At 39.1% G+C, this 27,161-nt stretch overlaps 2 protein-coding genes across 6 annotated transcripts; one reads left to right on the plus strand and one right to left on the minus strand.

Annotated features, from left to right (window-relative positions):
- Nucleotides 1-1,320: 1,320 nt before the first annotated feature.
- Nucleotides 1,321-17,908, plus strand: LOC109985378 (myc box-dependent-interacting protein 1). Of its 5 annotated transcripts, XM_065961988.1 has the most exons (20): nt 1,322-1,665; nt 3,436-3,516; nt 3,820-3,874; nt 4,020-4,114; nt 4,662-4,757; nt 5,076-5,186; nt 5,277-5,369; nt 5,491-5,576; nt 5,755-5,830; nt 6,313-6,368; nt 7,335-7,379; nt 8,408-8,477; nt 9,371-9,493; nt 10,342-10,425; nt 11,233-11,253; nt 13,168-13,524; nt 14,021-14,077; nt 14,850-14,969; nt 15,064-15,165; nt 15,240-17,908. In XM_065961988.1, exons 1-20 carry the CDS (start codon nt 1,579-1,581, stop codon nt 15,339-15,341), a joined length of 1,917 nt encoding a protein of 638 aa, XP_065818060.1. In that variant the 5' UTR covers nt 1,322-1,578; the 3' UTR covers nt 15,342-17,908. The 5 variants fall into 5 exon arrangements, with proteins under 5 accessions (XP_065818061.1, XP_065818060.1, XP_065818062.1 ...); XM_065961989.1 differs by lacking the exon at nt 7,335-7,379 and having other exon boundaries at nt 1,321-1,665; XM_065961990.1 differs by lacking the exon at nt 10,342-10,425 and having other exon boundaries at nt 1,323-1,665.
- Nucleotides 17,909-19,860: 1,952 nt separating this feature from the next.
- On the minus strand, nt 19,861-27,102 carry LOC109985384 (indian hedgehog B protein). The gene is made up of 4 exons (XM_020635691.3): nt 26,318-27,102; nt 24,907-25,064; nt 24,517-24,620; nt 19,861-22,150 (listed from the first exon to the last, which is right to left on the minus strand). The coding sequence occupies exons 1-4, from the start codon at nt 26,621-26,623 to the stop codon at nt 21,387-21,389; spliced, it is 1,332 nt and encodes a 443-aa protein (XP_020491347.2). The 5' UTR covers nt 26,624-27,102; the 3' UTR covers nt 19,861-21,386.
- Nucleotides 27,103-27,161: the final 59 nt, after the last annotated feature.

Here is a 27,161-nt window from a genome sequence, read left to right on the forward strand (position 1 = left end):
AGGTAGGCTACTAAAAAAAACTGTACAAATCATTCACAAACCATTTTCGGGCTTCTTCTCACATGCAAGTAGGATTTCTGTTTAAGCAGTCACTCATGCTAGATTATGTAACGGAGATATAATTACATCTGGTGTAATAGTAGGGAGAACACAGAACACAGACCCGCCGGGTCTAGTCTTTTGAGGGCTTATTGTTCTGCTGTCATTTCTCTCAGCAGCTCAGTGTTAGTTCAGGACCTTGGAGAGCTACGCAGCCAGCAGCAACCTGCGTCAACAAAGAGCTATAGTTTAACACATAGATCTGTGCTCATCACCAATTTTCTAGCGAAATTATTTTAAGAAACGGAAATATTATGGGGATTTTCAAACCTAGAAGCAGAAAATGTAAAAGCACTTAAACCAATTTTTAGCCAAGAACATGTCCAATAACATAACTGAGCACTTTAACTATGCGACGTGGACAGTCTCACCTTTACTTGTCTGCAGATCCTTTCTTCAGATTTTTGCAACCTTTGAGCAAAGAACAGCCAGTTTATAAAATAATAAAAACGAACTAAGGGGCTCTATATACTGTGTATGTCGATTTGATGCGGAACAATAGCGCCATCTACTGGAGAGCAAACGAGCTCCTTCTGAGCAACATATTTGACGAACCAGATATAACCCACTGAAGTATACAGTGTGGTAAATATAGTTCAACGTGTAATGTTACCTGGTATTCATTTCTTTTAGGAGGCCCATTAGTAGATTCAACTAGCCAACATAAACCATTGATGTTGATGAGGAAGGCTATTTCGCAAATTACATTTTTAAACATTTTTTTTATTATCATTAAATGCAAATGTTGTTTATGGAAGTGTTTCTGCGTTGAAGTCTTCGACGGCTCTTCTTTAATTCTCACTCGTTGATGAGCTGTATTTTGTCACTTCACGTATTACGTAACAAGACTGAACAGATGTGTCTTCAAGGCGTAGGTACTGCGCATGCCTGGATGTATCCCAGGCTTTTTTAAGCTGTTGTTTATGTGTTTATTTATTTAATGTGACCATTATACGGTATATTTTTTTGTAAATGATTTATGATCGTGAGCCTTTAGGTCTAGTGTTTAAGGTATGGTTTTAAGACACTGGTCAACACAAATGATTAAGATTCAAATAGGAATACATTGATGCGAAAATAAAGGTTGAAAACGTAGGAGTACTAAAACGCAGATTATTTTTCTTTGTCAAAACACGTCAATTTGTCAACAGTGAAGATTGACCAGTCCATCTATAGGTAAGAATAGTGTTTCCTGTTTAGACGCGCAGCAGCATCTGTGCCTTTAAGAGCATCTGACAGCATCCTCCTCTGTCACGGACGCGCACACAGCAGCTCAATATTTGAGGATACAGCTTAGCTTTATGCACTCACACAATTCCTCATAGATACATCCAAAACATCACATTATTACTTTTACCACCATTATTTCTTCACCGGACATTGATGCATTTGCCTCATCGGTCACCGTAGCGGTCCATTTGATCGTTATTGCTTTTATTTTCATCCTCTGCGCATCCAAAGACTGATCTTCGCTTCAAGATGGCTGAGTTGAATTTGGGGAAGGGTCTGACTGCAGGGAAAGTGGCCAGCAACGTTCAGAAAAAACTAACGAGAGCCCAAGAGAAGGTAAGAGCTGTTCAGTGACACGTTAATGTGTGGGGAAATTGACACTCAGGCCTGCGAGCCTCGAAGCAGCAGTGCCGCATCCTCCACCGAGGCGCAGTGTCGCATCACGACATGATAATAATCATGGCAGGGTTGCTGTATTTGGGGAAGGGGATGTCCACCTTCAGGTTACTCGTGCCCCATGTCAATGTCACACATCATGCATATTCATATTGTAGTGACTTAAACGTCACTATAGGCCCTCTTACAATTTAGCTCTCGACTGATGTGATAGGCTACTGGCATGTGAGATAAATATGTGGGTATCTCAGCGTGTGTATGTGTGTCTGTGTTGTTCCTCAAATTGTATTTGCAGAATCCCCTTTGAACATCATTTTGCTGGCAGAGAACATGATAGTCGTCACCCATGCTGCAATTTGTATCGGTGGGTAGATATGAGGCCTAAATAAATGCGTCTATGCACCTGCGCGTTTAGTACTGGATAAATGATGGGGGGCGCTATTTGTCTATAATAACACATGATGTCCTGTAAGGCTTAAGAGACAGAAGCAAGACAGAAAAAATACACTGTCTACTCAGTGTACGTTTTATATATTTATATAGTATTGACAACATGTGCATATGGCAAGCCGTTCAGGAAAGTAATATATTGAATGGAACTTTGAATATATTGAATGAAACTTTGAATATATGGAATGGAACTTTGAATATATGGAATGGAACTTTGAATATATGGAATGGAACTTTGAATATATTGAATGAAACTCTGAATATATGGAATGGAACTTTGAATATATGGAATGAAACTTTGAATATATGGAACTTTGAATATATGGAATGGAATTTTGAATATATGGAATGAAACTTTGAATATATGGAGCTTTGAATATATTGAATGGAACTTTGAATATATTGAATGGAAGTCCGTAGTGTTATTTCAGCTGACATCTCAGTAAGAGACTAAAAAAATCCCTATAGATGGATGCACAAAGTGCGCTCTGCAACATTTTAGCATTACTACTCATAAGCAGTAAAAGTGTTCCAATAATTGAACTATGATGTTCAAGGTGATGCATTCTACAGTCCACATTATTCATATCATTTTGAGTACAAACAGCTGTTTCAAAAAAGTTTTGACGTTCAACAAAGTATTGGTATATTTCAGCTGATGTCATTTTGCAAAACCAGCATATTCAGCAGGGACAACAATGTTGTTTTTGATGACAACAATGAAACTGGTGGATTTGGAGAATTGAAATCAGCTTCAATTCCATATATTCAGACTTTGTTCAATATATTCAGAGTTTCATTCTATATATATTCAGACTTCATTCAATATATTCAAGGTTTCATTCCATATATTCAAGTTTTCATTCAATATATTCAAAGTTTCATTCAATATATTAATTTCCTGAACTGTTTGCCATATGTGTAAGAGTGTATTTGTTCTATATAATGTACAGTATGCCTCCATGCACAGGTAGCTTATTTATGTGAATTAAACAATGTTTATTCCCACTTTTCTTTGACATTGCTAATAAAAAGTCATTTTTATATTGCTGTTACACTCTACTGTACTTTTGCATTTGAAGGCAAATGAATAATGTTTGATTGTAAACATAGAGAAAAATCTGCCATAAAGATTTCTAAAGGGGAATACTCACATTCTCAATGTACTGAAGAGAGCATGTGCTGGCCTCTGTCATTTCCACCCTTACCCTCAGTGTTGTCCCTAGTTACTAACAACTTAGTGTTTCCTTTCACATACAGGTTCTTCAGAAGCTTGGCAAAGCAGATGAGACCAAAGATGTTGCATTTGAGGAGGGAGTGATTAACTTCAACAAACAATATGTGAGTACAGGCCGGTGAGAGGCAACGTGTTGTATGGCAGAGTCCCAAATTGACCAGAAATCAATGTGCCATCGACTGATGATGGCGTAACAGTTCACATTTAAACCAGTCATGGCTGGTAGAAATTTTAAGTTTTTGGTTTATAGGCTACCTTCTGTTAAAAAAAAATCTGAATTTTCCATCAGCTGGAAAAGATTTGTATTTGTTAACATTGTGATAGTAGTGTGGATCAACACGCTGTACTTGTCTCTGCACACCAGTTTGATTTGTTTTGTAAGCATCATGTTTTCTGTTCACCCCTAGACTGAAGGTAGCAAACTGCAAAGGGACCTTAGGGCGTACCTGGAGGCGGTGAAAGGTGACACACACAACCCTGCTACATACACAAAAGCACAAACACAGACCAGAATCAACCAAGATACAATTTAAGATACAAAAAAAAAAAACATGTGCATATAGCCATACATTTTCCACTAATGCAGAGTATGTGTGTTTGTTCTCAGCCATGCACGAGTCCTCCAAGAACGTTCAGGCGTGTTTGGCTGACATGTACGAGCCAGAGTGGGACGGGTCAAGAGAAGTGGAATCCATTGTGGAGGTCAGAGTCACTTTTCATGAAGGGGTTCTTAATAAGACACTGCCTGCAGGTGTGGGAGTGTGAGGACAATCTGAAGGGCAAAACCACTTTGCTATATTGTATTTTAGGTGATTAAGTGTGTTTGGTGTGTGTGTGTGTGTGTGTGTGTGTGTGTTTTGCTATTGTTAGCATTATGCATCACTGCAGCTTCTCTTCCAGGGATGAACACAGCTGTGTTTGATTCTGCTCTTTAGATCGTTTGGTAACCTATTAAAAGCTAATTATAACTTCCTCCAACTTCATTTAGATTACAGTTTGAATGAGTTTCAGATTGATGGTTATGATCTGCTCAACAACTACAGGACATTTGCAACTGCAATCAGCTAAAAGCGTCTCCGTTTAGATACCAGGCAACAAGCCAAGAAAAAGCAAGAGAGCTGCTGGAATGATCTCGACATTGATGGAGAAACAGACGCCAGAGCATTAAATCTGAAATAATGAAAAACTTAAGAGCAATTCATCTGATTTTTTTCCCCTCTGTTTGTGGTTCTGTTATTCTACGCTGTAGGACTGTGACGTACTGTGGGAAGACTACCACCAAAAGTTGGTTGATCACGCTCTCATCTCCATGGATACTTACCTTGGCCAGTTCCCCGATATCAAGGTGAGTGAACATTGAGACCTGAGGACAATTTTAAGCATTTAGTGCTTCTCGGTATCTTACTATTGGCTAGTTTATTATCATACACTAATGCAATTTCTATCTCCGGGACATGAAAATCAAAATACAAACCACAGAAAGTGCTGTTAAAAAGATAAAACTAGCAAATTCTGGCACAGGTCACTTTTTTTTATTTTAGTCATATTAATAAATACTTTAGTCATAATTTAACTAGACCTGTTGAAATGTTTCCTGGAAGAATAAAAACAAGCTTATGTTTGATGTTGGGTAGCTTAAGCACTCCTCTTGTCTTGGGTTCAGGCACGTATAGCAAAGAGGGACAGGAAGCTGGTCGATTATGACAGCGCCAGACACAACTATGCCACCACTCACAAGACCAAGAAAAAGGACGGGGGAATTAAACTCACCAAGGTATTACAAGGTCATGTGTTTCACTTATTGTAACATTTTTTTTTTATAGTGACAAGTATTCATGAACTTTCTCCCTCGCTCTCTCTTCAGCCCTCCTCTTTGTTGGAGAGGGCCACTCCAGGTTGGGCTCAAGGTATCTTGTCTGCACACAATGTCGCCCAGAGCAGTCTGTCCAGGAGCCAGGTACATGAAAGTCTTATACACACACACACACACACACATACACAAGCCATAAACAGCACTTATTCTATCAGCAGAACACAGAATCACAGCCCTTTGTCTCTGTGAATGTTACGTGATTCAGGCTGAAGAAGAGTTGGAGAGAGCCCAGAAGGTGTTTGAGGAGATTAATATCGACTTGCAAGAGGAGTTACCTTCACTGTGGAACAGGTCTGTATGCGTGTTTATGTGTGTGTGTCTGTCTAGAAACTGGTTTTCCTGTTGATGTACTGCTGCTATAATTACGTTTCACTAACATCTGCGCTACATTTACCCTTACAGGACATTCAATTAGGTCAAGCCTGTAACACAATCAATACTGTCTCGCTCCCTCTCTCTCTCTCTGTAGTCGTGTTGGGTTTTACGTGAGCACCTTCCAGAGTCTGGCTGGTTTTGAAGAGAAGTTTCACAAGGAAATAGGCCGGGTAAGACTTGGAGCACTGAGCTAAATTAATGCTGAAATAAGATAAGAGACAAAACAAATTGACACAAGCATCAGATAACAACGGATCGGAAAGGCAGACAAGGTCAGTTTTAGCTACATCGGAAGCTGCTAAAATTGAATCTAAGAATTTTAACTGGTCTTGTCAGATCTTTTCTTTTTAAACTCTAAAGGAAAGTCTGTGGTTTTTTTTTTTTTCCACCTGTAAAAAAATAAATAGTAGATGTGATATTAATTGAGTGCGTTGATATTATCCCCTGTGTCACTGCCTAAGCAGGACAGATGTAAACACTGTATCCCTGAATTTAAACATAATCATGTAAACAACCTGTAGCAGAGAGATACATTAGGTGTCCAACAGACTGTAATGACTGTGTCATGATTTGTGCCACTGAATGATGATGATATAATGCTTTTGGTGTTGGCTATATTATTAATCTTACACCTGGTTTTCCCCCTCTGCAGTTGGATCAGGACTTATATGATGTGTTGGAGAAACTGGAGAGAACAGGCACAAGCGGGTAAGTGAGCTTTGATCGCCACTCATCACAAAAATAACCACAATTATTTGTGTGAAACTGTTTTACTATTCAACGTATGTCATATTCTTTTAGCTTTTCATTGTGAATGTAAATATTCTCAAGAAATCATTGGCATCTTTTAAGATGTATTAATTCAAGAAAAACAAATAGACATTGATGCTCTTCAGACTTTATCAGGATGCTGCGTATATGTTTGATCATATTTTGTAAATATTCAACTCGGGTAAATAAAGAAAACAGCATTTACAGATTTTCACACTCACAATGTATCCTCTAGTCCCCCTGAAAACAGTTCACCTGTGTGTATAAAGTGCTGAACCTCATCAGTCAGTCACTGTGGTTGGTCGTCACAGCCAGAAACCAAATACTTTCTATACAGTATGTCTGTGGATGGTTGTTGACTCAGGTAAAAATAAGTCTTCAGAAATGTTTGCAAATATTTGAACGTCTTGAGAGCGCCTTATTCTTCGTGCTTGATGAGTGTAAAGTGTTCTTCATCAGATGATAAAACAGCAGAAAAGTTAAGTCATATTTATTTCCAACCACAAATATAGCTCTAAGCCAAGAGGTTAAACTTCAAAATAAAATAATAATAATTTAAAGGCCCACAGTACTTAGCCCTCACAAGCGTCTTATGCTGTCAGCACAACATGCCACAGAGAAGTTCTGCACTTAGACATATTATTATTTTTGTATAAGGCACACTGAAATCTGCAGAAATACCTTATGGGTGAAATATGCATGTCTTCTGTCTTGTTTAAGTTGCCTCTGAAGTACTCTTGTTGAATATATGGATGCACATTAAAGTTTTGTGATCCTTAACTTTTTATCTTATTAATTTGCCTCCTACAGTTAAATGTTGTTCTTTCTTTACCTACTATAACACAAAGCAATGTAAGCTACAGGAAATAAACCAAATCAATTGCATACTTTAACCTTTTACAGAAAGACAGGTAACCAAGGCGCCTCATCTTCAGGAACAAATAGGAGGTAAAAAAAAAAGCTGCAATTGTGGTAACCATGGTGACACAGAAACGTGTCTGTCTGTCCAACTGACCTGTCTGTTTAGCTGTCAGTCAGTCAGTCTGCAGGCTTGAGAAAATGAAGAGAGTACTAATGCTTGAATGTGCAAGTGACGTCATAGATCAGATTTATGCACCCAGAGCTGCAGATGTTTCAGAGTTGGACAAACCTGCATGTTTAACACTGCACCAGGCCAACACAGTTATTTTGTTGTTTGAGTAATTAAATGTACACAGATTGAATTTTGGGGGCCAAAGGGCATAATCCAGTTAGTTTTGGCCCCTTGTATCCCTATTTGCCTTCCTTTTTTTAATTGAATCTTTACATATGTGTATTGTTACTGCTTAGTAACTAAGTGCTACTCTTATTTTAGAGATATGCAACCATGGAGCGCAAAACCAAAAATATAGATCAAGCCAAGTTGTGACAGTCAGGTTAGCAGGACCCAGTTTAGGGCACTTGTCAGGTCAGTTGATAGCTTAAGGCCACATTTCCAAATCAATTTACTGGTTAGTTTAAATAAAGCGGAGGCTCACTTTTATTTTCTGAAATGTATAGTTCTCTACCCCTAACCCCTTGATGCCATTTAGTGCCACCACATTATAAAATTGCTTGGTCCAGCTGTTAGCTTCCGGTTTACTAACCTGTGAATATCTACAGATCTGGGGCTTTCTTTTGGATGCTCTATCACTGCTTGCTTTAAGGATGTAGAGGAGGAAGAGTCAAAGCTTGCTTGCATGGGATGGTTAGAGGAAAAGCAGCAGGATGGAAAGAGAGGACGCTCACTGTTCTTGCATGACAGCTCTTTAAACAACAACTACCGCTTGGACTCTTATAGAGCATGCCCTTAACTCAAGCTGTGTTAGCTTCTAGCTGCCCTTTCTAACCTTTTCTAGAACTTTCTCTCACACCTTTTGCAGTTCTTCTCACTTTGGCTGTAACCTGTCTGTGTTTTTCCGTTTTTACCCCCACCTCTGTCTGTCTAATTCTCTCAGTGGGAAAGAAGCATCTAACCACACTCTCAGGCCAGGAGGACCTCCGCCTATCCCCAAATCTCCATCCAAGGTAAACACAAACACTGATGCTTGCAGTGCTAATAACACTAATTATTCCCTAATTGTTAATGTAATCAGTGGTAACGTAACATTGTACTTAAGCGGTGAACAAAACCTCCAGGTGTAAGAAGCGCTTTCTTTGTTTGTCGATCTTGAAGTATTGTAGCATTGTACTGACCAGCAGTGGAGACGGCCTCTGGAGGTGAAGAGGCATCTATATGGAAGATGATGAAACGATGATTCAGTATTTTTCATTTAATTTATCACATTAGTAAAACTGTCCAAAATAAGTTTGTGTCCTTAAATATTGCGTATAAGTCTTCTTCATTAAACCTTGATTGTTATTTTGTAAATTGTGACACATTTTGGAAAAAAAGGAGGAGATAAAGCAGCGTATGTTTTACTGCATGGTTACCTTGTGAAGTTGCTACCAAGATGAACGGTCAACAATAATAGAAAAATAGGAATGTCATTTTTTTTTAAGATTTCACCCATTTTCTTCCTTTTTAAGATGGTAAATGATCTTGTATAACAGCAAATTTTACATTTTAAAAACACAGCTTAAAAATAAATAGATATAAATTCAGGTTTTCTAAATCCAAGATACAATGGGATGCTAGACAAATAAACTAGTGAAATGTTGAGTCTAACTTGAGATGTGCTGCCTTTTATATATGTTTATTTATTTTTTTGCAACTTAGGCTAAGCACTCTGCTGAGAATCCTTGTTGCTTGAAGCTCATCCTCCCCCTCCAACTGACAAAAATACAATGCTCGGCTAAACTTGTTGTGTAACATTCAAAAAGCATAATAGAGCAATAAAATACAGGGCCTCAGAATTATCTGCTTTATTCTTCTGGCAAAGGTTCAGTACATAATAACATTTTCACTTTATCCTCACTAGCTAAGGCCAGCAATGCCTCCTCCACCCAAGGTGACCCCATCTATGGATATGAAAGCAGAAAACATCGTCAACCTGTTTGATGCTGCAGCCAATCCTGATATCAGCGTCACCTCCCCTACAGAGGTTAGTGAGCATCTACCTTCCACAAACTACCACAGCCTCTTAGCTGTTCACCTGCCACTATCCTGGACAGATCGGAGCCTTTAAGAACTCCCTCCTTAATCCCCTTTCTATTCTATTCTATTCTTCTTTATTTTCTTCTTTATTTTCTTCTATACATTTCTATTCTATTGTAATCTGTTCTGTTCAATTCAAGCAGCAAACTTCTGTGATGAAAAAAGAAGCCAATGCTGAAGTGTAAGAAACTGCAGTTCCTTCGAGTGTCCACTTGAGGCTGACTCTGAAAGCCCCAGAAGTCACATACACCCCCATTCAAAAATACCAACTTTAACAGCAGAAATAAACATGTTTACATCCTGGTACAAAGAACGGTAATGGTCAGAATAGTTCATGTCTTTATTGGCACACACTGTAAAGGGGGGGAATTTTTATGATAACTTATCCATTTTCATTTTATGGAGGATAAGAGTTATGCATAATTAGGCGTGACTGATATTATATCAAGCATGCGGATTCTAGCTGTTTGTCAGGAGGCTTAAGTCTGCCTCAACTCTGCCTCTTGGCCTGTTTCTATGTTGACCGAAAGTTAGGTTGAGACAGCATTTTCAATATGGCGACCGCAATCGTCAGGCTTCAAAATTCACCTTCAGTAGCCAATGGGTGACGTCACTGAGTCTACGTTCATGTTTTAGCCAGTATATTCTTTTCTCTTTTATTATCTCCTATTCCATTCTATTCTGCTCTGTTCTATTCTATTCTACATTCCTATATGGGTTTTTTTCAGTAGTCTTCCTTACCCTCTCTTTTACGTCAGTATATCCAATGAGCCTTCCTATTCCTGTTGTTGTCAGTTTGACAGTCCAGCTGTGAGCAACCTGTTGGACATGGACCTGGACTCTTTCAGTGAAGCTACCAAAACCTCCACAGTCACACAGGTGGACAAGTCATGGCATGAAGACATAGATTAGAGACCTTCTACTGCAAGAAATGCCAAGCTTTACAAGATATTTTCTATTCTATGCTGAAAGGTTCTCAGTTTATTGAATGATATATACCTATATAACTGAATAGAACTATATGATGTATCATTTTCAAGGCACCTTTTTAATTGCTGGGCATTTCCAGTTGCCAGTGCAGTTATTTAATTTGATAAATGCTTCATTTAGTCTTGACAAATAATTAAATCCCTTGCAAAGCTTGGCAACGTTTGAGGTGTTTCCTCTGCTTTCTTGTCCAATTTACTAAATGAAAGGTGGATGATGGCATGATGATCTGTAGAAAACCTGCTTTTAGAGATCACTTCTTCCTGCTTCAGCACTATCCACAGATCACTCATGGCATGAACTGTAGATAAAGCCCTGCTCTGCTCTGACTTCTTTCTCTTTAGAAATGTTCAGTAGAATGTAACCTTTAACCAGCTGGTTTACAGAGGCATATAACTGCACCTTCTGTTACAGAAAATGTATGAGAAAATGTGTATTGAACATCAACGTCAATGGGGTTACCGACGGTGATTTGTGGTCAAAAAAATGTTTAAACTCTACGCAGGTCAGTATTTAGCTTCTTTGCTTCTTTTAGCCTCTTTAACCTTTGCCTGAACTCTTATCTGCTGGAGATCTTCTGCTGTAGGCTTGTACTTTTATAGCATGGGACCTGCACTGAAAATGTCTTTATTGAATGCAGCCGACATTAGCCATAGCCTTGTGAGAAGTGTTCTGATTCTGTTCTTCTGATTTCCATAGCCTGCAAACTGGGACTCATGGGTAAGCGTATCATCCGCATCTTAATAAGTTTTGAATATCCAAAAAATGTGTACTATCACCATTATGATTACCATTATCTTTAGCATGTATTACATGAAATACTAATATAGCCATTATCCAACCCCCACTCTCATGATGCATGCTGCTACTTACCTAGGGTTTGCATGATACATGCAGGGCATGCTTGGTAGAGATTTCAACGATTTATTAAAAAACTTTATTTGTGGTTCTTCATCATTTGTCTGTCCCAGATCTGTTTGAGTGTTGTCTTTGTGTCTGCAGTGCTTTATGTAATAAAACACTATACACAGAGGGTATTTTTGTACAGAGCAAAATAGAACTTGGGAATTTGCAAGCGTCAATTCAGTTTCAAATTCAACATTTTGTGAAAATACTTGAAACTGAATGAACTTCCTTTTGTTTGTATTTTTTTTTTTTTATTCCATTATGTTCACATGCTGCACTACACAACATGTAGCTTTTACATGTATGCTATAGTTGCTTCATGTGACACACAGGGGACAGTTTGTTGTGGAAGTTGAGTGAAGTTGCTCAGTGGATTGTTTCTCGTAGAAATGATACCGACTGGTACAACAAGAATAGCTAGTGGGCAACTTTTGCGCAACTTTGCATCCCGGCCATTAACTAACCTCTTTGTTCATCCCTGTCGCTGTAAGAGAGATGTGTCAAAACAAACATGCAGTTCAGCTGTGTTTGAGCTCGAGGCGAAACAGTGATAGCTTCAATAGAAACGACACCTCTACTCTTACAAAGCTTCCTTCCTCTTTCCCCATCCGTACATAGCCATGGGAACATAAACCATGCTTGCAAACCACAAAACGGAAGATCCAACATCTATTTTCTGATGGGAAAAGGCTTGACGGTTTTTTGCGTTTCTGCCTTTTGCTTCCACCCTTCCCTATCTTCATCTGTCTTTTATTTTAATCCAACTCTCTGCAGAGGTTTATCCTTCTACAACCTTCTATCATTCTACAGTCCTCTTGGGTCTTATGATAATGATGATGATGATGATGATGATGACTTGCTGATAACTGCTGATGAACTCCTGACGTTGGCATCTTTTACACCCTTTTTTTCTCATACTTTTCCAAACCTCTCTTTTTTTCCATATAATATGACAAATAGGTTATATAAAATTATGCGTCATGCTTATTCCCAAACCCCTTAACAAATTGAGAACCCCTTTAAGTCCTTTCTTATGGTCTTGAAGGTTTTAGCTCTTTTGCTTCTTCCATGTTTCACATCACTGATCATTTCCATACAGTGAAATGAGTGAAACACTTAACACAAAGCTATGTCCTCACAAAGCACGTTATAATATGGTTAAAGTTAGCAGCTAGCCTAAAATGTTATGGTCACTGTCTTTGTTTAGTGTGTTAGCATGCTAACATATGCTGACAAGTACTTTACACTAACAGCTGTTAAGATATTTCAGTGGCTGATTGAAAAACCTTGCCACATTTTGAACCCAATTTAACAATAAATAAATAAAAATTGTTAATCATTTGTATGGTTCTCTTTTCATTTTAAATACATTACCCGCCATTTTTTGAGCCCCGTCCGCTTATGCTGGCCTATGTAACCCTTCAGTATCGCTTAAAAAATCCTTATCCCTTGTCCATCATAAAAAATATTTTAATTTGTTCCTTAACCCACTGTTTTGTTAATACCCCACTCATACACGACCTATTTGCCTAACAAAGATGCTCTATCCAAATGGTCCTTATTCACAAACATTTTGCCCCTTGAATTTGCCCCCAAATTTTTTCAAATATTTTAATTACTTTCCTTTTCTGGCCTTTAAATTTCGTCAACCTTTTGATTTCTAAAATACATTAGGTAAAATGTCTTCTTTTACCTCTGGCTCCCTGAAACCTGACCCTTGCCCCTTAGCCTGAGGACAGTGGGGACCAGGAAGAGGAGACCCAGCAGCACTATGACCCTGTGGCTGCTGCTACAGATGCCTGGGGGGATGACGGCACGCAGCCCGTCCGCTATGACCCCATAGCAGCTGCAACTGAGGGCTGGGGGGATGACGGGACCCAACCGGTTTGCTATGATGAGGAAGAAGAGGTGGATGATGGGAGTCAGCAGGCTCATTATGATCCTGCGGCTGAAGACCAGAATGATGATGGCGCAGGCCAGCCAGTCACAGAGGTCCCTGATGAAGAACCTGCAGCTGAGGCTCCAGCTGAGGAAGAAGCAACTTCAGCTGCTGCTGCTGCTGCATTGGATGAGGAAGAGGGTCAGGTAACCACGGAGAGAAAACATGGAGAGATGCATCTGGATAAAAATTGTGGATGCATCGCTTTTTGAGGTGGAGGTTTCAGCATGGGGTACTGGAAAGAAAATGATAATGTAGAAATAAATTGTGACAGAAAGGTGGAGAACTCTTAAAATGAAAAGATTTAGGATGCATCTGGATGAGGAGCATGGATGCATGAAGTTGGAAACTAAGTGCTTAAGGAAAGAGATCACAATGTATCCCAGTCACTGCTAATTACATGTACACTCACATATCTTGCTACAGAAAGCTTAATACATATAACATCTGTGCATTAGTATCAAAGCATTGTGCCCATTCAACAATCTCATGTTAGCTGCTCGGGCTGTGTGACTTGTCTACTTGTCTGTCTTTGTCCTGTCTGTCCCTTCTATTGTCTTTTATTCTTCCTCCCTCTATATTTAATCTCCTATCAGTCTCTTTCTCCGACCTCTCACTGTGATTATGTCTCTGTGCTCACAGGGTGAGTCTGCAGCAGCTGCTGCAGCAACAGCAGAGGAAGAGGAAGTGACAGAGGAGGTGAGTACAAGAGGATCTCCTTTTTATTATCATCTTTATGTATTCTTTTATATAACAGGGACACATGCATGTGCATCGCCTCTTGTGTAAAGTACAAAGTAGATGCCATACATACAGATACAGTACAGGTTTCTAGCAATTTAGGATTCAAACCGAAGCATTAGACTTATAGATATAATACTTTAACATGCATTCAATGTTCTGACAGGATTCTCTTCATAGATGACATAAATAAGTTACCCTGAGAATTTTACTTGGCCACTGATTTAAGTAATTAGATACAGTATGGCATATTTAAAATATTTCATAATTGCCACACATGCCTATAATGAATTTCCAAAAGTATTTCAACATTTATTTACAGTACGCATCAGGTCATTCTGGTCTGGTGTTAGGTGTCCCCAAAATATTGAAGGAATTTGACGTCAAATTACATTTGAACAAAAACATACAAACCAGCAGTTTCAAGTGCAGCTGGGCCTAAATAAAAAAAATCTGAAATCAAGTATTCTTTTCTCGTAAATCATTTAGTCTTGTTTCAATTCCCAGATTAAAATAAAACATATCCTCATGATCATTGTACTTCTTACTCACTATGATTCTCTGGCTAAATAGTTGAACAAACTTGTTTTCCTATATTGATTGAATTGGAAGAAAATTCTCCCGCCAGACTATTTTAATTAAAAAAATGAAGACTTTTAGTTTTCAATCATGTCAGCATGTTGAGAAGTTGTCAGTGTGTACCACATAACAGGAAAACCTCTTTTCTTAGACACCAGCAGCAGCACCAGCACCAGCAGCAGCAGCAGCAGCAGCAGCAGCAGCAGCGTCAGCAGAATCAACAGAAGCAGCATCAGAGGAGGCAGAAATGCCAGCTGGCTTTCTGTTCAAGGTACAAACACTACACAGCACAGAATGAGTCTCAATAGTAACCCAAATATAGCTTTTATGAATGGAGACTAATGATGTCTGTATATGTGATGTAGCTCCAGGTGATGCATGACTACGCTGCCAATGACACAGATGAACTGGAGATGAAGGCTGGGGATGTGGTTCTAGTAATCCCCTTTGACAACGCAGAAGAACAGGTACACACATAGACACATACAGTTTCTACAGGGAAATTAGGAGATGGACTTAATGTTGTGTCTGTTGCGTTTAGGATGACGGTTGGCTGATGGGAATGAAAGAGGACGACTGGCACCAGAACAAAGAAAACGCCGCCAAAGGAGTATTCCCCGAAAACTTCACCCAAAGGCTGTGAGAGAGGGAGAACACGACGTCATTCCAGCTTCCTTCTTTACGTCTTTCTTTTACTCGCCTCGATCCTTCCTTCCCTCTCTCGCCCTGATACTGTATCTTTAAAAAGGACTTTGGCCATAGAAGCAGAGCTGTAACAGTTCTGGCTGAAATCGTGCATTTCTAAGGTCTGCTACACTGTGCTAAAAGTGGATCTTGGCATTTCTGTGGATTTCTGCCAACATTTACACGTTACAGATGCAGCCATTTCACTCATGTCCCACTCCTTGTTGCAATCTTCACACGAGGAGCTTTGATCATAAAGAATATATGCAGGGATACGTGCCTCTGCAATGGCTACCACTGTTTTATTCTTAGTCATAGCTCATCACAAACTCTCCAAGGCACATCAAAACAAAGGAAATCTACTTATGAGATGTGCTTTTCCAACTGTAGCAATGTAGTGTTAATCCTTACATTTGTTTTTATAAAGGGTGAGTGTGTATAATTTCAAAAACCAGACAAACAGCAGATTGAACCCCCGCTGAGTATAGTCCTCCCTATGGTAAGAAATTTCACCTAGCGAAATAACGTAAAGATTATTTTACTCCGTCAAATTGACATAATGCAGACAGTGCAGCCACTTTGTAGCCATCAAGTGTATTTCTCTTCTTAGGTCAGAAGGTTTGTTTTGACACTTGTCCATTTTTTGATGGCTTATTCCAATTTTGACCACATATAAAGAAAGTTATTTGTCATACGCTGGTGAACTCCTCGGGATTTGCTGCTAACACAAGCCTTTTAGACACACCCACCTTTTAATCTTACCTTATTATTCAACAAACCTTATTATATAACATGGGCCCTTGGTTGTTGTATTTGTTTAAATTAGTGGTATAAGTCATATGAACCCAAAATCCAAACAAATAAATACGCAGTTTGCTGATCATCTGACCCTAACCTTGTAAAAGACAGCAGAAGTTCAATATGGAAATATTTAAAAAAAAACAATCTATACAGAAATACTGGTTTTTAACCTATATGTAACCTGCAGTGGTCTTAACCTCTAGAAAAAAACATGAATGTTTTAATTTCTGACATTCATGGTTTTTTATTGTTCGTTGTGTGACTTTTGGTGGAGTGCGCATGAAAAGGAAGTGAATTTCCTTTCTTTCTTTTTTTACGATGAATTCTCTAATATGCATTAGCCAGGCGTGGTATTAAGCTAACCAACAAACTACAACAACCAGAGCTGCCACTGGTACTATAATATTTAGACAAGTATGGTTACATCCCAACTGCTAATCAATCATACAATAACTGAGCCAGCCTCATTTGTCTTTGAAAAGTGTGCCGAAAAAAACAATTCCTTCCACTTGCAGAGAGACGACTTCACCCTAATGCAGATGATTCAGAATATGCACCAGAGCAACTTCTTTTATTTTTCTATGCTGCCAAGCAATGATTACAAATAGCCTAATGTAACTTTGTCGACATACTTGCCAACTTATGATGTAATGGAGTGTTTTGTACTTCTGTCAGGTTTCCTGCTCTCAACATAGCCGCTTACTGTAGGTAGTCTAAAGTATCTCACATTCACTCAGTCATTGAATGTCTGCATGTGAGATAGTTTTACGTTCAGTCACAACTCAAAAGGTAGTCACAGTTCTCATGATGTTCTAAAACATGTAATAAGCGTGAGAGGAGATGCTTGTGTGTGTGTTTGTGGGTTGTTTGGAAACAGAAATTCTTTATCTATAGGCTATTGTTATTGGACGATTTCACCACCTACCTACCAGGCGATGAGGTCATATGTTTTACACAAGATTTTTCCAACTGGACAAAGACCACTCTTTGGGTCTTTCTCCACTGGCTGGTATTATGGTTCCAGGTGTTCTTGTGCATTTGTTGTGTATAAGTGTAATTTTGCCAAGCTGTGATGACAGATACATATTCTATAAAGACATTCATATCTGTATGTGAGTTACTGTGTGCATGCTGACTTTCCATGTGTTGTTGTGTGAACACCCTTAATTTATGACGATGATACTTGGGTCACTTTTGAGGCAGTGAAAACAGGCAATTTTTTTATTTATCTTTTATTTGTATTTTTTTTTTTTCATCTTAAGCATATTGTTTGTTTTCCACCATTACCTCTCAAATCTGTCCTGATTATAATTTCTGGTTGTCAATCAGCCTTGCCTCAAAATGTTGCCGGGTATCGTGGTCCAGAGATAAACATGATTGCATGGAGACGGGACACATAGACAATAATTTCACATCACCAGACTCAGGTGGACAAGTTTTTGTAATGGTTTACAGTATTTTAACCAGTTGACAGCTGCATGTTTTTTTTTCATGTCAATGTAAAAAGCCCCATGGGAAGGCATCAAATGAAGAAATACATAAACCATATATATATCCATATCATATTTTTATTTTCAGATATATGTAACTTTGTGAATGTTTCACCTGGGTCTGGTTTTCTATCTGTTCTAATGGATCAGTCTCCTGCATTGAGCTATGGGATACAACAAAATGTTTTTCCTGTACCTAACTGACCAATAATATTAAAGATGACTTAGAATCTCACTTGTTTGTCCAATGTATTTGTTCCATCTGTGAGGTAGACTACTGTTTTTGTAAAATAAATTAAGTGTTTTATTTCCTTTCTTTACCAGACTTTGAAAGGGAACAATTTTTTTGACAATGTCTTGTCTGCAAATACTTAATCCTCCAGCAGGTTGTGCTCAAGAGCTTATTCTTCACCCTGAAACGACGTAAGAAAAAAATGGAGGCATCAGAAGCGTTGCTGTGTGCTGCTGTCCGAGGTTCTGAAACCAACCAGCAGCCCACCCTGTAACCACAGCTCCTGATCCAGCTGTTGTGATGCATCGCCATATCAAGTGGTCAGTCTGTGGCTGTGTATGTATTAACATGTCACATGGTTATCAGACCGTATTCAGAAAACAATGATTTGTCATCTACTAGAAAAAGTATTTTGTAGGAAAATAAAAAGAGGCTTTATTATGTAGAGTAACCTACGGAGCCTCTGAAGTCCCAAAAAGGAAAAAAACAAAAAACCTTGTGTGCACAACATAATTATTTTTGTTTCCACAAGTTATTATTTTGTGTGCACAAGTTAGATAACTTGTTGTGCACAAGTTAATATCTTGTGGAAAGAAATATAATTATCTTGTGCGCACTAAATTGTTGTACTTTTTGCGACTTCAGGGGCCCCGTAGTAACCAGTTCAACTTGAGACTTATGTGATGTCTGTTGTATGGTGAATGATTGTTTTAATACAACTACCTAAAGACAAAAAATGCACAGACTAGATTTGATTGAAAAACAACATTATATTTTAAATACAAATTGTATGCAAACAGTTGCAAATAGTAATAGTTAACAATATTTTCTAAAAATATATATTTAAATAGTCTCTCCACCAATAGCTTAATATAGACATGTGACAAAATCTTTTAGCAGGCACATTAAATAATGCCTTGGAGTTCCCAGACAATAACTGACAACTAAAGGGAAACTATCAGCTACAATATGTACAACTTGTTTATCCATACTCTTTGAGCCACTTATCTGGTTCTCATGTTTAAACTCAACATGTCTGTGTCTCTGCCACTGCAGTTAAAGTCTTTGGTGAAAAATGAAATACAAAAAACACATGCAAAGGAGAGCTATCAAATAACTTACTACAGAAGATTATGAGAGTTTCTATCGATTGACTTATCACTATAGTCACACTGTGGCCATTTTCCTCTGTCAAACCTCAAATCCTGTCAATGAACAGATATGGATAATTCAAATCTAGATCGACATCAGGGCAACTTGCAATCTAAACCTTTTGTTAATTGACCCCTTTGCGTCTATTTAAAACAACTAACATTAGTTTTAGAGTACTGTTGTTTGATAGTTAAGTTTATAAGATACAATAGAAAGGCATACTAACGTTCATATTTACTAGCTAGTGGTAATTTTAGTTAGGAATTGGTTGATTGCTAATGTTAGCTCTAGTTACTTAGCTGTCAGTGAATTATTTATTTTACTTTTTCACTGGCAAATGTAAAGACAAAGACTAATGACAATTTGACAAAAAGAGCCACATGTAAGGGTGAAAGATAATGCATAAGCTACTGACAGTGAAGACTCAAAAGGTGAAATTATCATTTAGCCAAATTCTGGCTAACTTAGCTAGGAATCTACACCTTTCCTGGCTGTTGTCAGTTACTAGCTCATGGGTTATCGTATATGTTATTTTACCTAAAAACTCCCTGAGTCCACTAAACTTTTCAAGTATTGGCTACTTTCATAAGACTTGAAACCTTGAACACAATCGACAACATTTGAGATCATGTTCTGAGTGTGACGACAGAGGAAAATGGCTGCTTTCTGTACATGGTGAATGCATAGCTGTTGCAAAATACAGTAGATGAATACAGCCTGAGTGTTGTGTAAGCTATGCCTTAGCTAGATGACTTGAATTAAAAACTAAAGACCTGAAACAATGAAAAAACATTGTCCAAAAATGAGTTTAAATTACTGTATAAATGAACCATATGAATCAGTTTGAGACAATCAAGTTGACCAACAGCAGATGACATAAACGATAAAATAGATTGACAGCATATGAATCTTTCCCTTTATCAGTAGGCTATTTCACAAATGTTGTAAAGCTAAAGTATATACACTGCAACACAGTTACCATGCCTACCATTACTCCCTGCAATTTAATCGTTTTTCTTAAGAGCCAACAAAGCTACAATGCACCACTAGCAAATTGCTACACTGCCTTCAGTAAATTTAAATAACTTTATCCCACATTTTCAGTTAAATATTGTTTTTATATGAATATAAAACATAAGAAACCCAGTAAGAAACCTATTAATTAACTGTAGTGATGTTTCAGACGATAAACAGCAACTGTAGAAATACTTAATTTACATATAAAGATTTGAATCAAACCTCTTTTGGTCCCTTTTTTCTTCATGCTGTTCTGTTCTGTCCTTTCTTCCTTCTTCCTCTATGAATGTAACCTTTATGTAGTCAACCTAGACTTTTGAAAAATTAGGCAATCAGTAAATTTCGTTGTATGTTTAAATTTCATCCGACTCTATAACTGTGCCACAACATGATCTTCAGATGGTTAAATGTTTTGTTGTCACCTTTCCTAATTGTTTAAGTTATTTCTGAGGTTCTCTGTAAGGAATTGTTTAAACTTCCAGTTTTAGTATGAATATGAGATGCTCATGTTAATATATTCTGTTGGTATTCAAGTTAATTTTCATCATGAGCTTATAAAATTATTGTCCAAAGGCTTGGATTTCCCATCACACCTCATTCTTTTAGTCTTCTAAATCTCCTGGAATTACCTAATTTTAAAAAAGTGTTTAAAAAAATCCTCTATGTCTCCTCTTTACAAAATTAAAATGTTCTACTATATATGCAGGCAGAGCCAGTAAAAATCAAGGGCAATCTGGTGTTGGAAATTAAAGCCAATGTGGAAGTGCAAAGAGCTGCATTTCCTTGAGTGTCCTCTTGAGACTGGCTGCAGGAGTCCCCCTAACACACATGATAAAGTGCCAATACTGATAGCAGAAATAAAAATGTTAACAGCCTGTCTCAATTAATTTTTTATCAATAGTTCATGTCTGTACTTGTAAACACTTGTAGGGCGGGGTGAATTTTTTTTTTTTACTTGTTCATTTGGATTTTATGAATGAGTTATGCATAATTAGTGGCATGTCTGATCTGACTGACATATGAATGCATTATAGCTGTTCACCAGGAGGCTAAAGGCCTAACTCAGCTCCACCTCTTTGCCTGTTACTAGATTGACCAAAAATTAGTTTGAGACAGCATTTCCAATATGGCGACCACCCTCACTGGGCTTCAAAGCTCGGCTTCAGAATCCAATGGGTGACGTCACTGAGACTTTGTCTATGTTTTATGCACTCTATGTTAAAAACATTGTTTCCACTACAAAAAAATAATTGTCCATGATCCCTCAGTCTGTGCTTTGGTTCTTCTGATTACAGGTATGTAAATGACATCATCAGTGTGAGACATGTCTCTGTTGCTCATCTCTGAGTCCTTGCTCAATCCCCCAGGGGTGAAAGTGTCCTGCGTCCAGCAGTATTTGCCCCAGCGTTTGAAGAAGCCAGGGGTACCAGTGCAGGCCGTCAATTTGTGGCTCTGAAGGTCCCATCAGACTGTAGAAGAATCTCAGGGGTGCCAGGACCCAGTGGGATAAGTGATGATTGTCCATGACAGCATAGCAAGATGCTAACACGCCATTCACCACTATGGACCCATGCTGGGTAAGGGGAGCATACAATCCGGTGCTCCTCTGTTCCTCTACGAAGGTGACGACTGAAAGTGTTGCTTGTGAGCCCTCTTTCACTTGTGAAGTGAGCACACACTGTCCTGGCAGGATGTCACTGGCAAAAACTGTCCGGAGGCCTGATTCCCAGCTAGGCCTGGTTTCCCGTACGGAGCCAACAAGAGGCCCTTCAGCTGTCTCTTTCCCATTCGGCTCTCTTGTGCAGTCTGTGACAAAGATCAGGTGAGCGGCTGTGAGAGTAATATTAAGTCCTGAGTTGGTGCCAATGATGTAGAAGATCTTTGTGACGTTGGGTTGGCGGTCCAGAAAGGATAAGACCGGGCTGTAGAGCAGGGGGCCCCGACCGTCTGATGCTGAAGAAGCCAGGACGCGGTCCCTCGGGAGGAGGTCATGCATCAGTTTTGTGGTCCCGTCTTCAAGCATGACCTGAGCATCACCAGGGAAACAACCACCAGTTTTGGCTGCCACGGAATGTTCTGGATAAAAAGAAAGGCTGTTTTATATAATATAATCTACTTTTCATTCCAGCTTAAATTTGGAGTGGCAGAGTAAAGTAGTTGGACTTCTACATGTAGATGCATGATCACAGAGTGGCCTATAAAAGCCATGAGACTTTGACACTGACTCAAGGACAACTTTATCTCAGTGGATCAGTGGTAGATTGTTAACATATGCATATAATCTGAGTCATGTCCAACCATCTTATTCTTTGACCTCATTCACACCACAGAAAACAAACTTTAGGTAAACACCAGCAATAGTCTCAACACAGCAAAATAGGTTTGTGTGGCTCACAATGCAATCTGCAATACTAAGGCATGGACTTCATACGGCACGGGGTCAAAGGATTGTATTAAAAAGATTAAAGATGTGTTTACATAACTTTAAGGGAATCATTTCATGTCTAGTTTTGTACTCTTCTTATTTTGTGAGAGACTCATACTTGTTATTGTACCAAAATTCTTGACATAAGTAATGTCACTTTATTATAAAATGAAGTATGTTTTTTGTTTGTCTATTGTCTGTCATTTAGAATTTCAAATATGTCACAGGACATGGATTTGGTCTTGTTTCCATTTCAAAGTTGTCCCTTTAAGACGCAGTGAGACAAGGTGGCAAGAGGAGGCATTCAGCGAGAGCTAATGGATAACCAGCTGATTGTATCACCACAGTCAAAGCACGACCCGGGGTCAGAGAGACAGGAAAGCACACAGACTCAGGCCTGGGTCTGGATTTTGTTTGGATTGTGTTTTAAACAGTCACATGCACACTCTTACTTATTCCACACATAGAAAGAGCATTGGCACATTCTCATGAGTTTCGTAAGAATTAATGAATTTTGCTCTTTTGGAAAAGAGTAAGTGGAATGATTTTAAAAGAAAATGGAGAGGCAACGATTGAGTCGAGTATTAGATTTGCCAAGACTACTGAAGGCAAAATCAATGTGAGAGAAGAAATGCATCAATGTAAACGTGTGTGTTAGCGGGAGGGTCATCTGAAAGCAATCTTAAGGCAGCCAAATATTTGTCCAAGGTGTGTGTGTGTCTGTAAGCCTGAGGGCTGCAGAAAAGGAGGGCTTTGACCGGGAGGTGATAAGACTGAGATAAGAGATCTGAGAGAAACCTACTGAAGGAAAAGAAACAGCAAAACAAAGAGAGAGTTAATCATCTCACAGCCTACTAACCTCGATGCAGGGCTAGAATGCAGCTTGGCATCAAACAGTTGGTGGTACCAGACTTTGGAAAATGGATTTCTAAAATATTTGAGGAATTGGACTGGGACCAAATATTGTTTGCGTATTGACTAGATTTGATTTGTGTTACATAAAGTGCAAGTTAGAGTAAAGTGATTTGATATTAACAGTGAAAATGAAAAAATATTAACATCAGAAACCCCTTAACTTTCAGAAAGGAGAGTCAGCTGTAAATTCACATATATAAGTAGCTTCCTTTTTTTATCCAGTGGATATTATGCTAAAGGATGTTTATCACAGAAATGTGCCCACTACCAACCCGTATACATCCATGTCTACAATATGCAGATGATACTGTTCTGTACAAATTTTTAGACTGTGTACACTTGATAACCCACAACTTTCTTTTTATGCTTATTTCTTATTTGCTTTTCTCCAGTACAACAGATGTCAAATTGAACAAACTACTTCACCTCTCACACTAATTGGTTAAGATATTGAAAAAGTCATAGAGTGAAAATATCTGCGTATATGTCCTGGTCAATCATTTATATTTTCACCCCAAATATAATCTTAATTTAGCATTTGTCTGTATCCTAACATCATTGAAAATGAGGAAAAGCTCAATAATTTTAGAGTCTGAAATAAAGTTTTGAATAATAAATAAATACAAGTAGAAAATGTTACATTTTTACTGCCTCAATTTGCGCAAATTTTCCAGCAAAATATTCCATATTTATCATAGCAAGGTACCAACATCCGAGACTAAAGAGCCCAGGTGCACATCCTGTTTTGATTGTCTCCCAATAGGCCACGTACAAACACACACACACACACACACACACACACACACACACACACACACACACACACACACACACACACACACACACACACACACACACACACATACACACACACACACACACACACTGATGTTGAGTTTAACCAATAGTGGATCGCCAACAAAGGGTATAGCATCAACCTCATTAGTGGTAATGAAAGCTGTCCACAAACACGTGCAGATAATGCACACACACACACACACACACACACACACACACACACACACACACACACACACACACACACACACACACACACACACACACACACACACACACAGTAGATCTCACATTAACTTCTTACCTGACTTGACACTACAGTGAATGTGGGCTTTGGACTCATAGTAGACCCAATCAAATCCAGCTTCTACTGCCAGCCGAGCCAACATGGCATACTTATTTCTGTCCCTATAAAAGAAGAACAAAGATATTTGAGTCCAAAATAATTCAAACACTGCATAACATTCCAAACAAACATAAAAAAAACACTTGTATCCATATATTCTCAATATGATGTAAATTTGCTCAAAAATATTGGAAGGATTTTTCCACACACTTGTTAAGTTTAATGACTTATTGGTTTACTCGTCCCATTACTGAAAATGTGATTGGCTGATTGACCTGATTATATGTGGATAGTTTAAATATAATCAAGCTCATCTAACTCGGGTTACGTTCTTTGTTGCACACCTACCTGTCAGAAGTGGTGATGTCCACAGCCCGTCCTTCATAGTGCAGTGAGTCCTCCGAATGGTGACCATCCTCATCCCAGCCCTCCGTCACCCTCAGCTTCACACCCGGCCACATGTTCATCACAGAGATGGCAAGAGAGTTCAACTTGTCTTTACAACGCTAAGAGAGGGAGGAGGAGAGAAAAGGACAGCAGGCTGTTAGGAATTGACAACACAAAAAGAATAAAAAGTCATCTAAATATGCTGAGAGAGTAGCTGGAAGTGAGGAGAGAAGGGACCGGTCTGAGTGTTTGTTTGCAACCACATCAAGAAATAACCAAATTAAGTAGAAAAAAAAAGGACACACAATTGTGTGAGTTGGTGTGTCAGGTGGGAACAGAAAGTACGAGACATCACTGTCAGCATATTAAGGTGGAGAAAAGGAAGGTGAAACAGAAAGAGGAACAGTGCAGCATAGGCAGATAATCAGGTGGGCGAATGAATGACCAAATAGTAAACAATATGACTAACTGGTAAGTCCTTCTGTAAAAATGGTGAGGGTGAACACACTCAAAACGTTTAGAAGCAAATGTTGAGTATTACTCTATTACATTTGTGTCAGGTGAATGGTCAAAGTACAACCATCCATGTAGCTTGCTGGGGATGATTTAGCAGTTTTCCACTTACATAAAGTTTTGAGGTCAAGTTGTCGTTGGAGATATATTTGCACTAAACAGGCTGAAACTGATTTGGGAAATTGAGGCTCACATTAGTGGCCAGTAGTGAATTCATTGACCAACAATTATTGCTAGACTAAGTTATTGGTTTAATCATCCAGTTGCATCTTGTGAGACAAATAAACAACTTAAAAATTAAGACTACGATATCAAACTAAGATAAATATTATTTGGATTGTTATGACATATTATGTAGTATAATCTGATGTGACACATTAAGAGGGACAGAGGTTTTAAGCACAAGTCCACATGCCTTCCCTTGAGACAAATCCACGATTAAGACGACTGAGTGTGATTAGCCAGAATAAAGCTTGGTCTTGGAGTAAATAAGCACTTCATGGCAAAAGCAGTAACTACTTTTTTTCGAGAAGCAAAATCCAGAGGTGAGACGAAGGGCTTAAGAGTCAATGAAATCAATCAGTTTGGTTTAAACATTCAACTGACAGCAAAGCATTCAGAGTAGTGGTCAATCTCGTCTGAAGTAAACCAGATAATTCAGATCCATGGGACAGGACTGCTGCAGTCAGCTCAGTAAAAGCGAGAGAACATCGCTTACATTCATCATTTTTTTTAAACTACAGACGATGGACAATAGGCTTCAACCAGATTCTTCCCTGGAACGATGGTTCATTTTTACGCATCTGGGCTGGATGTTTTGTATCCATTCCCACCCTCTTCATTCATCTGGTCTCCTTACCTGGGTCATGAGCCGGTCTGCATTCGTGTCCTCCTCATCTTTGAAGATAATATCGGTGTTGTAATTCGGCGTCAGCTCTTTAAAACGCTCTGAGCTGCGCGTAATTTTGCCCTCGGGTCTCCCGCTGGCTCCCAGGGTCTTCTCGGCCACGTTGGGGCTGAACTGCTTGTAAGCGAGCGGGACCAGCTTCTTCGGGAGCCGCCTCCTGCCGTGCCCCCTCCCCGGTCCGCAGCCCTCCGAGGCAGGTGCAAGGAGGAGGACCAAGGCACACAGAGAGGCGGTGAGCAGAAGGAACGAGATCCGCATCGCCCCGGGGGGAGGGAGGACTCTCCCGGGGGAGAGAGAGAGATGTCTTCAGTACCTCTCCGGTTCAGCTCCCGACTCCATCGTCCGTGACAGCTGCTGTATCACGTCCGGGAAATTCTGATCCAAGAAGCTCAGCACCTCAACTGCACCGGGCACCATGAGGACACCAAAAAGTTATCAGCTGCTCCAAACAAAATAGAGCAAAATAGAGAAACTTCGCTCCCTCCGCCTGACAGAATCAACAGTAAGTTTGCAGGCTGTAAAGTCCGTGTATTTAAACAAACAGGTTCAAAGTCGATTTGGTGGGTGAGAGAGTTAAAGAGAGAGAGTGGTTACTGATATCCCAGTTGCAGTGTTGTGGTTTCTCTCCCTCTCTTTTCTTTTGCGCTGGGAGCTGTCACAGCATCAGCCTCTGTTTGAAAGCTCTTCCTCTCCAGATGCGGCCAGCGTGCAACAAGCTGCAGCTTTCCAGTTGAATTGGAGGGATTTGACTGATCCAAAACGATCTGTTGCCACTTCAGACCGCACCCTGCCAGTC

The sequence above is a fragment of the Labrus bergylta genome, chromosome 13 (assembly GCF_963930695.1).
Source record: "Labrus bergylta chromosome 13, fLabBer1.1, whole genome shotgun sequence".
NCBI classification, from domain to species: Eukaryota; Metazoa; Chordata; class Actinopteri; order Labriformes; family Labridae; genus Labrus; species Labrus bergylta.

Bases quoted from the DNA above. Each gene is read 5' to 3' on its own strand.
- LOC109985378 (XM_065961988.1), top strand. From the start codon at position 1,579: ATGGCTGAGTTGAATTTGGGGAAGGGTCTGACTGCAGGGAAAGTGGCC. The intron at 4,758-5,075 runs GTGAGTGAACAT...TCTTGGGTTCAG, and splicing joins GCCAGTTCCCCGATATCAAG to GCACGTATAGCAAAGAGGGA. The intron at 10,426-11,232 runs GTGGACAAGTCA...TGATTTCCATAG, and splicing joins AAACCTCCACAGTCACACAG to CCTGCAAACTGGGACTCATG.
- LOC109985384 (XM_020635691.3), bottom strand. From the start codon at position 26,623: ATGCGGATCTCGTTCCTTCTGCTCACCGCCTCTCTGTGTGCCTTGGTC. The intron at 24,621-24,906 runs GTAGGTGTGCAA...CTTCTTTTATAG, and splicing joins GACATCACCACTTCTGACAG to GGACAGAAATAAGTATGCCA. The intron at 22,151-24,516 runs GTAAGAAGTTAA...CTTTTTATCCAG, and splicing joins TCACTGTAGTGTCAAGTCAG to AACATTCCGTGGCAGCCAAA.